Below are 15270 nucleotides of genomic sequence, written 5' to 3'. Positions count from 1 at the left end.
CTATCATGAAGTTGATGTACTCCAATATCATAAGGACTTGAGAGTATTTGGTGCATGTAGGCAAAAAAGCTACTTGGGTATTCTCACAAAGTGCGAGTACTATACTTAACAATTCTGAAAGTTAGCGCAGTGGTATGTTCCATTGTCATAATGTCCTACACCTGTGAACCAATCTTCAAGTTGCGCATTCAATGTTAAGTTCGGTAATTCCGTTATTAAAGTTGAGTATGCATAGGAACGTGCTACGCCCCCCGCAAAAGTCGGCATGGAACTGGATTAGTTTTAAAGTTGTTCAATCATGAAATGCGTAACAAAATTTGACATGGTGCATTGTCATAATGTCTTACAACGGTGTAGCGAGTTTCAAGGTTGGGAGTCGATTATTAACATGGTAATTCCGTTATTAAAGTTGACTATGCATAGGTACGTGCTACGCTACGGAAAAACAGACTTAGCCAAAAGTCTGTATAGAACTGCGTTGGTTTTAAAGGTGTTACATCATGAAATGTCTGACGAAATTTGGTATGGTGCATTCTTATTATGTCCTACAACTGCGTACCAACGTTCAAGCTGAGAATTTAATGTTTAGCATACTAATTCTGTTATTAAAATTGACTATGTATTGGTATATGCTGTGTTCACGAAAACAGATATGCGTAAAATCCGGTATTCGACTGCGATAGTTTCAAAGGTGTTCCATCATTAGATGTGGGATGAAATCTAGCATGGTGCATTGCCATAATGTCCTACAACTACGTATCAAGTTTAGAGTTGGGATTCAATGTTACGCATGGTAATTCCGTTATTAAAGTTGGCTATGTATGGGTACGTACTATACACCCCCACAAACAGATGTATGCAAAATGTCGATATAGAGTCGCGTTAGTTTTAAAGTTGTTCCATTATGAAATGCGTAAGAAAATTTCGTATGCTGCATAATAACAATGTTCTACAACTACGTACCAAGTTTCAAGGTGAGGAGTCACATATTAGCATGGTAATTCTGTTATTAAAGCTGACTATGTATATGTACATGTACACGCTACCGAAAACAGATGTAGGCAAAAGTTGCTACAGAACTGGGTTAGTTTTACAGTTATTCCATCATGAAGTGTAAATGTGTGATGCAATTTGGTATGCTGCATAATCACAATGCCCTGGAGCTCAAGATTCAGTGTAGAAGTTTAGTGAATGTGTAAGAGTTTAGCAAAAGCAGTTTTTGATCATAGCATTTGTCAAGGTGATACAACCGTAACCTTAAACTACTTTAAAATATTAAGTCCTAAAAGTAGGTAGTTTCTCCTGAAAAACCGCTTAGTAGAAGTGTAAATATCCTACAAACATAACCACTTGTATCAGTCACTTTTCAATCCCTAATTGTACTAAAATTCCAGCAAAATTACTCGTTGAGTATCGAGCGATAGCCTCTATCCTACTTGCGGAAAATAGGGATTTGGTACACGAGTATCAAATTAGAGTAAATTGAGTAAACTTGAGAGGTTATTAGTGATTCTGCTGGAGTTTATATGAAGGGAAGTCCTGATAAAACCTTGATTATTTCAGAAAATAATAGACGTCTTCTTTCTATATTTTGATAGTCTCCGTCGTACTGTCGGATGTCATGAAATTGTATACATGCCATCTAGTACTACGGAAAATGTCAAGGCTGGTACTCAATGGTTCTGTTAGTAATTATATGGAATGTGTGGGAATCGAGTTGGAGCGTAAAGTATGCTCCTATGGCATAGAGCCCTACGAAATGAGTCCACATACCCCGTAAAATTCCACTCCGAGCGCTGCGGCTTAGCTCAAGCGAACAAGTATTTCGTACTTTAGGTGTCAAATCATCTTTCTTATGATAAATAAGCATAGGAAGAATTAATCAGAAAATTTTCTAGAGTACCGTAGGCATCGATATTTTGAGTGAAATGGGCTTCCTTATCTTAAATTGAAACGGAGAGAATAAATCGAAACAATTTGCAGAGTCCCGTAGGCTTCAAGACATAGTTCAGGCTGAGATTACAGCCTAATAACGAGGGCATCGAGTGGGATGTTATAGGAAGCAAGACGAATCGTTGTAAAAGTGTTGAAACTTAATTACATCTGTAATTCCATCACTAAAGTTGATCACGCATAGGTACGTGCTACGCTCCCGCAAACAGATTCCCGCGAAGTTGGTATAGAACTGCGTTAGTTTTAAAGGTGTTCCATCATGAAATGTGTGATGGAATTTGATATGTTCCATTATCATACTGTCCTACACCTGTGAACCAATCTTCAAGTTGCGCATTCAATGTTTAGCTCGGTAATTCCGTTATTAAAGTTGAGTATGCATAGGTACGTGCTACGCTCCAGCTAAAGTCGGTATGGAACTGCGTTAGTTTTAAAGTTGTTCAATCATGAAATGCGTAACAAAATTTGACATGTCGGGTTACTTGTGAGTTTTCTCACACATGTTTACTATATTGTGTCACTCTTTATTGGTCAATACATATCCCGCCGTTCAGTTTGAAATCGGAAACCCGAGAAAGTATTAACCGGATCCGGATATCAACTCTGAATCGACAAACCAATGAGCAATATTCCAACATGTTACATGCACCGACTCTGTACATTCAATGTGGGGGGTAGCTGACTTGGAGACAGAAAAACACACATATTTGACCGTAACATGGTCTTAGTATGAACCGACATGCATTCGAATTGCGGAAAAATGTGTCGCACACTATTTCACCGAGATTACAACCCTTTCACGGATATTCGTTGGTGCTATCGATACGGTGAACAGCACGTTATGTATAGCGATATCTTCGCAGTCAAATACGCGAACCATGAACAAGCATATACCCCGACTTTCGTTGAATATTCACGACACCAACAAATCTGTACATCTCCTTTTCCCTCGACATCAATGATAGAATCCTCATCCCAATGCGCAGTTCGAATGGTGGGTTCATCGGGTGTAAAATCCAAATCAAATGACAACAAGGTCTGCTTTCTCATTTTCAATATTTCCACCACCGCATCTTGTCTGTGTCTTAGCACTACCGTGTGAGGATGGCGAAATCTGTGGGTGGTAACACGGATGGACATGATATTCTTCGATATGATCAACTGAAACCTCGGATGTGGTGGGTTAGAGTCTTGTCGTGATGGTCCGTTTCGAAATGCAAGCGGATGAACTAGACCAAAAGTTTCGAAGATGCGTTTTATAATTGCTCTAGGTGTGAAATAGACATCGCACTCTTGCAGGGAAACAACACCAATTCAGTCTTCACACCGCAGAAACACAACCGCTTGGTTAACATCACAAAACCGCAATTGAACTCAAGATTGCCATACACGGAATCGCTGTTAACGATGTCTGACTGCGGCGTTTCGACGAGTAACGAATTCTCGTATTTAGTATTGTTTGTGACATATAGTCAAAACAGCGACAGTTTTCACAACCCGGTACATACATTGAACCAACTGATGTAAGGTGAAACACTACGTTCGCAGCAAAAAAGTTTGCAGGGTATGACCACCACCAACATATAGAGTAGTGAGTGAGTAATTAAACTACATACCTCGATTTTACTATGTTACGAGATCCGGATCACGATTCAAGTCTACCTGAACGATTAAATACATTGCGACGCTGTCACTTGGCTCTTAATTGGGTTGTTTCATCTGAAAGAACTAATTTTGTCTGTTATAATACTTTATTAGACTTGTATGGCGAGGCGTCTGGTATCGAGAAGTGAGATCGCAAGCAATCATTGAGTCAGTCGTGATGTCTGGTTGGGAGTGTCGGCCTCTTATATCCAGCAAGTGTAATGTGCCATATTAGGCCGTAAGTATCGTAGGCCCCGCGTGAAGTGTACAAATTTCGATGTTGCGCAAATACCACAAACTTTGCTTGCTTTCAGAGCCGGCAACTAAATGCAAGACAGAGACTTTACCTATGATATTCCTGTAGGCCTACTTGCACAAGTTAGAAACGCGGTATTAGTATATATTACTAAAATACAAACTCGGACGAAATCATGAATGCGTAGGACTTACCTTAAACATATATTGTGTATAAACAACTTTTTATAAGAACTATAAAATTCCACTCCAGGCGCTGCGGCTTAGCTCAGGCGAACAAGTATTTCGGACTTTAGGAGTCAAATTGTCTGTCTTATGGTAAATTAACATAGGGAGAATTAATCAGAAAATTTTGTAGAGTATACTCTATACTGTAGGCATCGATATATTGAGTGAAATGGGCTTCCTTAAATTAAAACGGGTATAGAATAAATCGAAACAATTTGCAAAGTCCCGTAGGCTTCAAGACATAGCTCAGGCTGAGATCATAGCCTAATAACGAGGGCTTCGAGTGCGATGTTATAGGAAGCAAGAAGAATCGTTGTAAAAGTGTTGAAACCTAATTACATCTGTAATTCCGTCATTAAAGTTGACTACGCATAGGTATGCGCTAAGCTCCCGCAAAACAGTTTCACGCAAATGTCGGTATAGAACTGCGTTAGTTTTCAAGTTGTTCAATCATGAAATGCGTAACAAAATTTGACATGGTACATTGTCATAATGTCTTACAACTGCGTACCGAGTTTCAAGGTGGGGAGCCGATTATTAACATGGTAATTCCGTTTTAAAGTTGACTATGTATAGGTACATGCTGTGCTATGGATAACAGATTTAGCCAAAAGTCGGTATAGAACTGCGTTGGTTTTAAAGGTGTTACATCATGAAATGTCTGGTGAAATTTGGTATGTTGTATTTTCATAATGTCCTACAACCGCGTACCGAGTTTCAGGGTGGGGATTTGATTATTAGCATGGTAATTCCGTTATTGAAGCTTACTATGTATAGGTACGTGCTACGCTAGCGAAACACAGATTTACGCAAAAGTGTATAGAGAACTGCGTTAGTTTTAAAGGTATTGCATCATGAAATTGCGATCAAATTTGGTATGATACTTCGAAATGGTTTACTGACCGTCGGTTCATTTAGATACCTAAGCTACTTTAAAATTGATACTCGAGTATTTGGCTGAATTATACTATCGGGTAGTTATAGCCAGAGGGATTCGATGGTGACGTACTAGTATAATGCACATTTTGGAGAGATTAAGTAAAGCAATGATCTCAGATAAATCCGTTAAATTAAGGCAGAAGTAGCAATTTACGAAGAAAGTTAGCATTCTAGGCCTATACTTCTGTTTAATACTGAAAATGTCATGAAGTTGAAGCGAACTGAAATCATAAACACTTTAGTATTAGGTCCATATACGCGATAAGCTACTTTAGTATTCTGATGGTTTGGGATAAAATGTAATTTTTCGTGCTTTTTTATTTTTTAATAAAATCAGTATTCATTTTACAGAAACGTCGTGTAAAGTTAAAGTACTTGTACATTTCGGAGTACTCAAGTATAAGTTCTGGTTAGCTAAATTTCGATGTCATAGAAATACCACAAACTGTGCTACTTGTACTTCTTCAGAGTACTCAATTAGGTTTTTAGCTATATGCAACAAATACTTTCGGGTGTTTTTGATATTGGACTGCTTCAACTCCATGATAATTATAGTATTAAGCAGAAATGAACCTACAATACGAACGTTTTACTTACTCGGAAATGGCTACTTTTACGTTAATTTATAAAACTTAAGTAAAGCTCACGAAATCAATAGTGTAAACGTCTCTAATGCGCTGAAAAGGGCAGAAAAAGTACTCAATACGCTAAATTTGAATCTAAAAATAATAATTCTCGTAAACGTAGTGGGTGTGGGATTCGAACCTATGTGAACACTTGTTCATTGAAACTTAAGTCCAACGCCTTAACCGCTCGCTGAAGCCAGTTCCGTTGCTACGATATCTGAGAAATCTATTAAATTAGGGTAGAAATAACTATTTCCGAGTAAGTTTCACGAAGTCTCGATACGCTATATTTAATCTAAAAATATTAATCCCCATAAAACGTACTGGGTGTGGGGTTCGAAGCCTAGAATAATAAGCGGATCGTGATTGAAAATAGAAGGAGGATCACTGGATTAACGTTTATGGAATACTCCGCAATGTAAAATTAGTATATACTGCACAAAATCCAGCGTGTAAGAGTCTTTCCTGCATCGGAATAGTGTAGTTTTCTATCTACTTTACAAAATTTATACGATTTTTCTTGCTACGTTCCGGGATAAGGAAATTAGGAGTCCTATCTTCCCAATCGGTATGGAACAACATCAAAATAATCACAAAGCAATATAGACTTTTGCATGAATTCTGTTATGCGTTTACTACGGTAGTATGCGCACTTGCTTACAGGTGTCCAGACGTGGACTTTCTACTATATTCGCTCCTAACATTATAGCAGCACCCGGCACAGCTTACATTATTACGTTATAAGACGCCGGCGGCGTTTCACTGTTGGTTTAATCACCCTTATTCTAGTGACATGAAAAGGACTGAATCGTATGAAATGTGGTCACTACAAGAATCGAGCGAAAGCGCTGTTTTACGTCGTCTTGCATCGGTCACGATTAGTTTTACTTTTCAACTAACTTGTTGTCTGTCGTTATATTCATTAGACTCGCTTTCATGCGGCTAATTTGTCACTATCATTATAACGTCGGGGATCGCGTACCTGCGGCGAAGGTGTTCGTTTAATTATAGCGACGAGAACCAGACCCTGCGGCTTGTCCGTTGGCATTTTAGTGCTGAGTTAAATGCCCTTATACTCGACATGCAAACATTATACAGGTAGCGGTTGTACTGCGAGCTGATAATAAGGCCTAAAATGCGGAGACCTCGGAAATCGACACCGCGATCTGTCTGCACTCAAAATCGCATTTTATATTATTCTAGGGCTTACTATTATCAAGTCGCATTTAAGTAATTAATTAGTGATGATGCATTTATCCGTGCGATATCGCAGTCTTCGTGAACATACATACTCTAACAACATCAAAATCATCACAAAGCAATATCGACTTTTGCGTGAAATCTGTTATGCGATGTCATTTCTCAAGTGTTCTCGTGAACATAGATAGCCTTAAATACACATACAATCATGCGGAGTTGATCGTGCGAAATGTGTGTAGAATTTTAATATATCATCATAAAAATCGCGCCTAGTTCTAATTCGATGAGTGTTATCTGAGACGTCATATATTATCCGCGAAAATACAAAGTCCTAAATACACATAATAGAATATCTGGCGAATATAGTCTTGTATAGACATCACAGTTTTCGAAATTTATGTATAATCTGAATGTTATTTTTCTCTCGAAAGCATGTTAATATTAAATTTCGGAATTTTGCGAGAATTCCTATTCTCAAAAAACAGCTTAGTACACATAATCATGATGTAGCAATGGACGTTATATAGGCGGATGTGGCAATGCTCGCGGCTGATGACGTAGCAGATGATGTGGCAATGGGTGGATGATGTGCCAAGGGGTGTGCTATAGGTGCGGCAATGGGTGGATGATGTGGCAATGTAGGCGTGGCAATTAAGGCGACGTGGCGTAATTTGATTGGCCTGCGTATAAAAAGGATACCCTCACTACTAAAAGGTCTAATGAGATAAAAACTTTCTTTATTAATCATACGTGATTCGCTGGTTACGTCATGATGCACCTGTGCAGCTTTGCATTTATTCATAGGTTAAATACCGTAATAAATGATCAAACTGAAATACAAAAGAACAGTTGCATCGACTAGCCTAATCCCTATTGCTCCGACAACTCACAAGACGTGGGTGCTAATACATACATGCACGCACGTCGCACAATCACAACAACAAGAAGACGAGATCGCTCATGCGTTTAGGGAAACTTTCAGAGAGAGATATAGTAGAAAGAGATAATCACACAGCACCCATTGCCCACCTTTATGCAGGACTATTCTTCGCACCCAACGATTTGCATTCTTGCCAGGTTCGTAACTGCCACACCCCAAACTCCCCAATAGGACCGGGAGCGAGCTCTAAGGGGACTCAAAAGCATTTCGTAAATCAACATATTTGCAAGAGAGTTAATTAACTTGAAATTTTTTTTCGAGCTTCGGGATTTAATGTCTTTAAATAGCTTGATTTTGAAATGCATACCTCTCCCCCTCAAGAAAAAAAGCATGCGTAATTTATAGGAATTGGCATTTCGGTCTCGGTCATTACCCCGCCACGACACCATAAGACGCATGCAATTTCGGCCAACATGCAACTCAACCAAGTGTGCTACCAAAGAATGACCTTGGCCAAAACGTTGTGTATGTGTCCATTGTCAGTAGCCGCGCTCTGTGGACGGGGCAAATAGTCCGGTCCTTCCAATCTCAGCCCTAACAATGCAAACGCCACCCGGGGCCCTCACAGAGAAATGAAGACATGACAATTTGTGTGTGCGTCTCACGAAAGTTTTTACTTTAGTCTGCTACGTTAGGGCCTCTACAGAATCTTTTGATTATATATAAGACGGGAGTTCACGAATTAACAACATACAATAATGAAATTATAACAACATACCAGATGCTACAATTATGTATTACTTGCCCCCTGCTCTACCGGTAAATCTGAATGAATAGCAATATAATGCAATTACCAATATTATTGACGAAATTCAGTCATCAACTTGAAAACTGACCCCCCTATGGGGCCCCAATACCCAGGGTTGTAATGACTCGAGTCATGACTCAACTCGAGTCGCGATTTTTTGGTGACTAGACTTGACTCGAGTCATTTTTTGTATTGACTCGACTTGTACTCGAGAGTCATTTTGCATGACTCGAAGCAAGTCATATGACTCGAGACTAGAACGCCCAAGACAGACATTCCATGTAACTTTGAAGAATAGTAAACTTACCACATTAATTGTATTTCGTCTATCAGTCCCGATCAGTTGGAAATAGGGCCGTAAAGTATGAAAACTGATGAAAATTACTATATTATGAATACGACCCATTCTATATCACTCGAGCAGAGTTGAAAAAAGTGGGTTGAATCGGATTGATCAGAAAACTAATCTGTGAACATAACGACTTGGACTCGTAGCCTACTCGAGTAAAAAAGTATTACTCGGACTCGACCCTATACCAGCTGACTTGGACTCGGACATGACTCAGGGGTGAATTGAAGATGACTCGACTTGACTCGAGTCAAAACTATAAAAGTGAGATTGACTTGTGACTCGGAACATTGTAACTTGGTTACAGCCTTACCAATACCAACGTTTGAAGTGGGGGACGAATTGCTGTTTTGGTCCTGATTCTACCTACAACCCACGCTAACATGGTGTATAAGCGGATGGCTATGGCGACAGGTATAAATGTCGAGTGAAGAATTTTGAAATAACGATTGGCGCCCGTTTCAAGTAGTCATATGAGAATAAGATAAAGTGAACTTAAAATTCTACCTTCAACTTAATACAGATACTGCAAACTGCCGTTATGCCGTTACGAGAAACGGCAAAGAACGGCTCGGTTATGATAAATAAACGCAGCTGTTAATTTTAACCATCGTAATGTTTTATTTAACGAGTACAAAACTTCAAATCTTTGCCTACGTATACTACATAGATAGGCCTACTGCTCGCCAAGCAGCAACGGTCAAACTGCGTTTAACTATAAGCATAACCAAACATCAATGCATAAGTTACTATTTGAAACTAGGCAGAGTGGTGATTATTATATTGCTGCGAGGTAGTGTCGTCTGGAGTGTATTGATAACCTGGCTGATATACAGCATGGCTTACACTATAGAGGATGTACATGTACATGTACATCCTACATCCTCTATACTTACACCGTTCTAACAATCACACAACAATGTACATCGAATATATATCTACCTGTGGATACTTCTTACGCAAGGACGAGCAAAGCTAATACTTCTGACGTAATAATGAGCAGTGGCGTTTGAAAATCAACCGCTTGCGCTATCAATAACCTGGTATAATATCTCTTCCTTGTTCACGAATGTTCGGTTATGTCATATTCATTGTTCAAATAAAAAGTAATCGTTCTTTCACAAAAAAATCGATTAGATATGTGAAGTAGTCGATTACGATTACGATTACTTTGGATTTTTTTCGAATGTAATCGATTGCGATTACGATTACTTGAAAATGCTGTAATCGTCGTAATCGGTTACGATTACTAATCGCGATTACCCCATGTCTGATTAACAGATGCTATGAGCTGCATGCGGTCTCTGTGTGGTTCTGAAAGAATGAGCACCAAAGCTTCATAACTTTCGTTGATGGAATATGCTCTATCAATATAGCCTTGCCATCTCCGAGTTGACGAGCCTTTTTTTCAACGACACGGGCAGTTGTTCCTGCACACCGGAGGCTTGATTACAATACTTTACCAGAGAAGATGCATTGTTATCGTAATCGAGCAATTCTGACTGTGAAGTGCATACCCGTGACCACATGGTTGAGAAGCAAGTGTGTAGCCTATGTGCCATACAGTCAAGGCGTGCGGACGTTTCCAATATTCCTACACGAAAAGCAGCGACAACATTTGCACCGTGGTCGGTAGTTGCCGTAATGTTTGAAGCATCAATAGCATATTCAGCCAATATAGTCTGTATAGCCCGTGAAATATTTTCAGCAGTGTGACGTTCAGTCCCAAAATGACGTACCGCCAAACTTGATGTTTCATTTCAAAAAGGACTTATCAATCCAGAAGACGTGTACTGTACGTCTAGGTATGACGTATATGCTTGTATTCGTCCGTCCACAAGTCCAACGTTACTGCGACGGCTTCGGCTAACTGTGGTTCAACTAAAACCTCTGTTATCCTTTCCCTTATTACTGCAGCTTTTTCCTTGCAATATAACGATATAGTTTTACGTCCATATATCACGTCTGATACATTAAAACGTCCATGCGTCGCGGACATGTTCACAAATTGATGTAATAGCTTGATCAGGCCGTCATTTTCAACTGAATGAAAGGCATGAAAGCCACGAACGCAAAACTCCAATTCAGCAGTTTTTATGTCCAGCTTTTCAGATTCGCTTAGTCTAAGCGTTTTATTTGCAAACTGTAACATTAGCTGCTGCTTCTTTTTTCCATGAGGCCCAGGCTTGCAATGTTCGGAATGGCGCTTGATATGGGACGACCCTGTTTTTTTGGCAATCGTATTTTAATACTAGTTTGCAAACACCGCATGAAACTATTCCGGTCAAAATTTCCGGTGTGACACCAATTACAGCATTAGTAGGCTGACAACGCCGTGCTACGACTTTCATTGTCCTCCAAAACTCTGATCGACCTGGAGCAGGAGAAAACGTAAACCGTTCTGGATGTCTTTGCAATTCTTTTGATAATGCATGTATCGTCTGCATTATTTACTGTTAGTGTAGCCTACTATATAACAATACTACCGCTGTCACATAGCCTAATACAATATAAGTTAGTTTCCGTATGGACCTAAAGCAATTCACCATGGACGACAAAATCACTATGGCGCATCTAAAAGCTTTCTTTAATAAAGTATTAACACCGCCGTAACACATCTATCGATCAATCCTGCCGTGCCACAACGGAAGCCGTCGTCTCATCACCTGCTTCTAGCTGTTCAGTTCAGCATGCCTCATCGAAATTAAAACTAAATTAGTAATAATCCAGGCTCCAGCATGGTAATCCATCCATCCATCCGTAATTCATGTTTTTGTCACAACTCACAATGTGGCCTGAACAATGATCAATGTCTGGCGTATTTGGGACACTTGTTTACTATTTACCTGACATCGTTTCATTATTCAATCATAGTCTTCGGGCCGTCTTATAATGAAGTTTATCTGGGTTCGTACTTCGTATAAAGTTTATTCACAGATATTGCCATACTGACGTGATACGGTATTGGTGTATCTTATATGTAGTAGTGCCACTTTCGAACAAAATTGCAAATCAAATTTGTATATGAAGTCAATGCTTTTCGTAGAGACTATTCGGCCCGATTCAATCCCGATAATTTTTATAACTTTAGGCCCGAACCCGAAAAGCCCGACCCGACTTCCATCTCTGCCCTATGGTATACCTTTCCGTACTGGTGCACCTCATGCATATATTGGGTTGATGAGCATTGAAGTAGATCATATTATAATTCACATTACAAAGTCATTATACCAAATTTCAATCAATATGGAATTTACAGATAGATATGCGGAATGAGATTCATTCACCTCGTTAATTAGAGATATCAGAACTATATCCTGTTACACCACACCGGATCATTAATTTATTTCTTCAGTCGTTGTCGTAAAAATACAACTGTACCCAGGCCCAAAGTAGCCCCGAAACAAACTAGCAGCGACGACACAAAAGAAACCGAGAATGGCAAGCTTAACTCCACAAAAGAGCCAATCAGTGGAAGAATGAAGCTGAAAAGGGAAACAGATGCACTCCATAAGCCAGATACAGCGCTAATGAGGGACATGTCAGAAGTGTCCGAGTTATCTCCATCGGCATGCATAACATCAAGTAATTCATTGAAACCAGGTACAAACGAGATGGCGCCGCTTATCCCATAACCAACCACCGCGATATATATCCACGCATCAACTTGGTTCGGAGTGAACGCCAATGGAAATGTTAGGCATCCCAATATCCCAGTCACAATGAAACATCTGCGAATAACTTTCCTGTCATTGACAAAACCCCCACAGATCAGAGCAAATACACAGTACATTGCGCCCATCAAGAATAAAATCTGACCGACTCTTGTCGCTGAGAAATGCAGAGATTTCAAGTAAATTGTTATCGTTGCGTCAGCCAACGCGAATCCGCCAACAATTGTTCCCGCTGCACCGATAATGATGATAGCTTTGGGTTTGGTCAATACAACTCCCAAGTAAGATTTACCGGTAGTGTCCGTACATTTATCGAGTCTTTTCAGCACTACCAATCCAAGCGCAGCGTATATTAGCATGAGTACTCCCGTTGATACCATTGGTAGCACCATTCCACCACTTAAGTCGTAAAGATATCCCCCTAAATATGGACCACTGAGGTATCCGGCGCCGTATGCCGCTTCAAATATTCCAAACATGGTGGCTACGAAGTCCGGGAACTCCTGGCATACAATTGTAAGACCCGCGACGCCTAGCGCTGCCTGGCAGGTTCCTTGAATGGCTCGTAGAAGTGTACCCGCAACTACAAGCATCCACTGACTTTGGAAATATTCGATAAATCCGAAAAGTATTTGGCTAATGGAAAATACTACTTGGCCGAGTACAATGAGCATTTTGCAGCCGATTCTGGATTGGTATTTGGCAACTACCACGCAGAATATCGTCATTGTGATCATAGACACTTGAAGAACAATCGTTGACAACACAACCGTTCCCCCTTTCTGCAACACGACTCTTGCTAGGAATGAACTTGCTGCGCTATTGCACAAGTAATTGATATAATTTACCATCGCTATGTACAAAATGACTGCCTTTTGCCTCCAGTCGGTGGCCCTCCAAACACTTTTCTTCTTATCAATTTCCTTGTGCTGTCCAGAAAAGTCATTTTCTTTGCGTGAGGCTTCGTAATCCGCACAATTAGTGGCTCCTTCAAACTCAGTTTGTCCTGACTTTGAGATGTTAGAATCGTGATCATCCCGACGACTTTCAGTCAATAGCAACGGTAATTCCTCTTCAATGTGCATGCTACCACTCTGAATTTATCGAAAATATAATATAGATTGTCGACACGCATTCATCACATGTGTATTTCAACATCTCGACACGCTGAAGCATTTGTCTTACAGTTGATTATACAACTTGCTTGCTTCCCATAGCAGCGAATGAGGCAAATTTCTAGGAATGCGATCAATCATGTCTCGTTGGCCGCTTGTAACAATAACGAATAAACCATAAGGACTTGAGAGGCATTATTTGAAACCTTGCATGTGACGATAGGACCTATATGGCATGAACAAGAAAGTTGAATATCTATTCAGAATCAAAGCACGCACCATGCAATGGTTAAAACCGACATAGCATCATGATATGTTATATCTCGTCAGCTTATGACGAATTAATTCACCGAAGCAGGACATAATCTTTAATTTATCAGTCTCATTAGATCCGTGGTTCCCAACCTTTTTATCTTAATTCCCCACTTCCGAATTATTCCGAGCCTTCATTCCCCACCTAAAATCTCTATATCCACCCTTTAAAAATGCTACCTCCACTAATTTTTTGCAAGACTTTGCTTAGTAAACACGCGCTATTGGTGATTGTTAAGATCCTTAGAATTGATCAGCGCACAATAAAAGTAACACGGCAGTGAACTGGTAACCGTAGGCGCACCTCCGAAGATATATGTATCCACCCCGGCGCGCAGCCAACAGAAAACTAGGAGGGGTTGAAAATTTTTCCAAATGTTGCGGGGTAGCATCAATTTACATACGTAAATGCCGAATAATAGATGGTCTGATAAACTTCCCGATGTGACGAACGCATGCGTGTGATATATATATATATAAGCTGCCGTAAACTACACTTTCGCACGCTACTAAAATAACTTTATATTAAATATGTATGTAATTTCATTTGTGTGCTATCAATTAGCGAGTCCAAGATCTTCCTTGAATACATGTTCAGCAATACGAGCTCTTATTACAACGAAGTAGGGTATTTCTATCACTACGTTCCGTGACTGATGATGGTGTACAAATGAATAAATACATTTGCTGGATATCGCGTGTCAGGGACAGGGTTTCAATTTCGTACACCAACATTCCCTGCGTATTCCGCTGCACAGTGCACAAGATGCACGAAGTCCCAATTCGACTATACCGACCGGGTCTATAATTACCAGCAAACATTGATGACGGGGGAGAGAATGGCGCAGTGTGCTAAGCGACACCGTCACGACACCAATGGTTGCTGGTTCGCGTCTCGGCAATGCCATGCTTCTACAGTGTTGGGATCAAGTCACTACCTTCGAGTCACGAGTCATTTCGAGTCATTGCCCATTTTGACTCGAGTCAAGTCAAGTCAATCGATTTTCAAAGGTGACTCGAGTCAAGTCAAGTCACTCGATTTTTGGAGGGGACTCGAGTCAAGTCAAGTCACGAGTCAAGTCACAATTCAAGTCAAGTTGCCTTTTCGAAGCATCGGGCATGATAACGTCATTACATTTTGCAAGCTGTCTGAAATACAGATTGAGTTGTCATTGATTTTATACCGATGAACGAATATAAAGGTTAATATACACGCAAGAAAGCGCTGTATCGCTCACATACGTAGCACTGCTAGACCACAGTGTATAGTTACCAGCCAAAATAGAG

The 15270-nt window shown here is 40.0% G+C and overlaps 1 protein-coding gene across 1 annotated transcript; it reads right to left on the bottom strand.

Moving 5' to 3' along the window:
• Positions 1-12069: 12069 nt before the first annotated feature.
• LOC145458002 (MFS-type transporter SLC18B1-like) lies at positions 12070-13755 on the bottom strand. Its single transcript, XM_080336291.1, has one exon. It carries the CDS (start codon positions 13639-13641, stop codon positions 12226-12228), a length of 1416 nt encoding a protein of 471 aa, XP_080192417.1. The 5' UTR covers positions 13642-13755; the 3' UTR covers positions 12070-12225.
• Positions 13756-15270: the final 1515 nt, after the last annotated feature.

The sequence above is a fragment of the Botryllus schlosseri genome, chromosome 15 (assembly GCF_051294905.1).
Source record: "Botryllus schlosseri isolate E-star chromosome 15, Bs_hap1, whole genome shotgun sequence".
In the NCBI taxonomy this organism is placed as follows: Eukaryota; Metazoa; Chordata; class Ascidiacea; order Stolidobranchia; family Styelidae; genus Botryllus; species Botryllus schlosseri.
This window is presented reverse-complemented; position numbering and strand designations above follow the sequence as displayed.

What these genes read in the sequence shown, in the direction of transcription:
- LOC145458002 (XM_080336291.1), bottom strand. Translation starts at nt 13,641, where the DNA reads ATGCACATTGAAGAGGAATTACCGTTGCTATTGACTGAAAGTCGTCGG.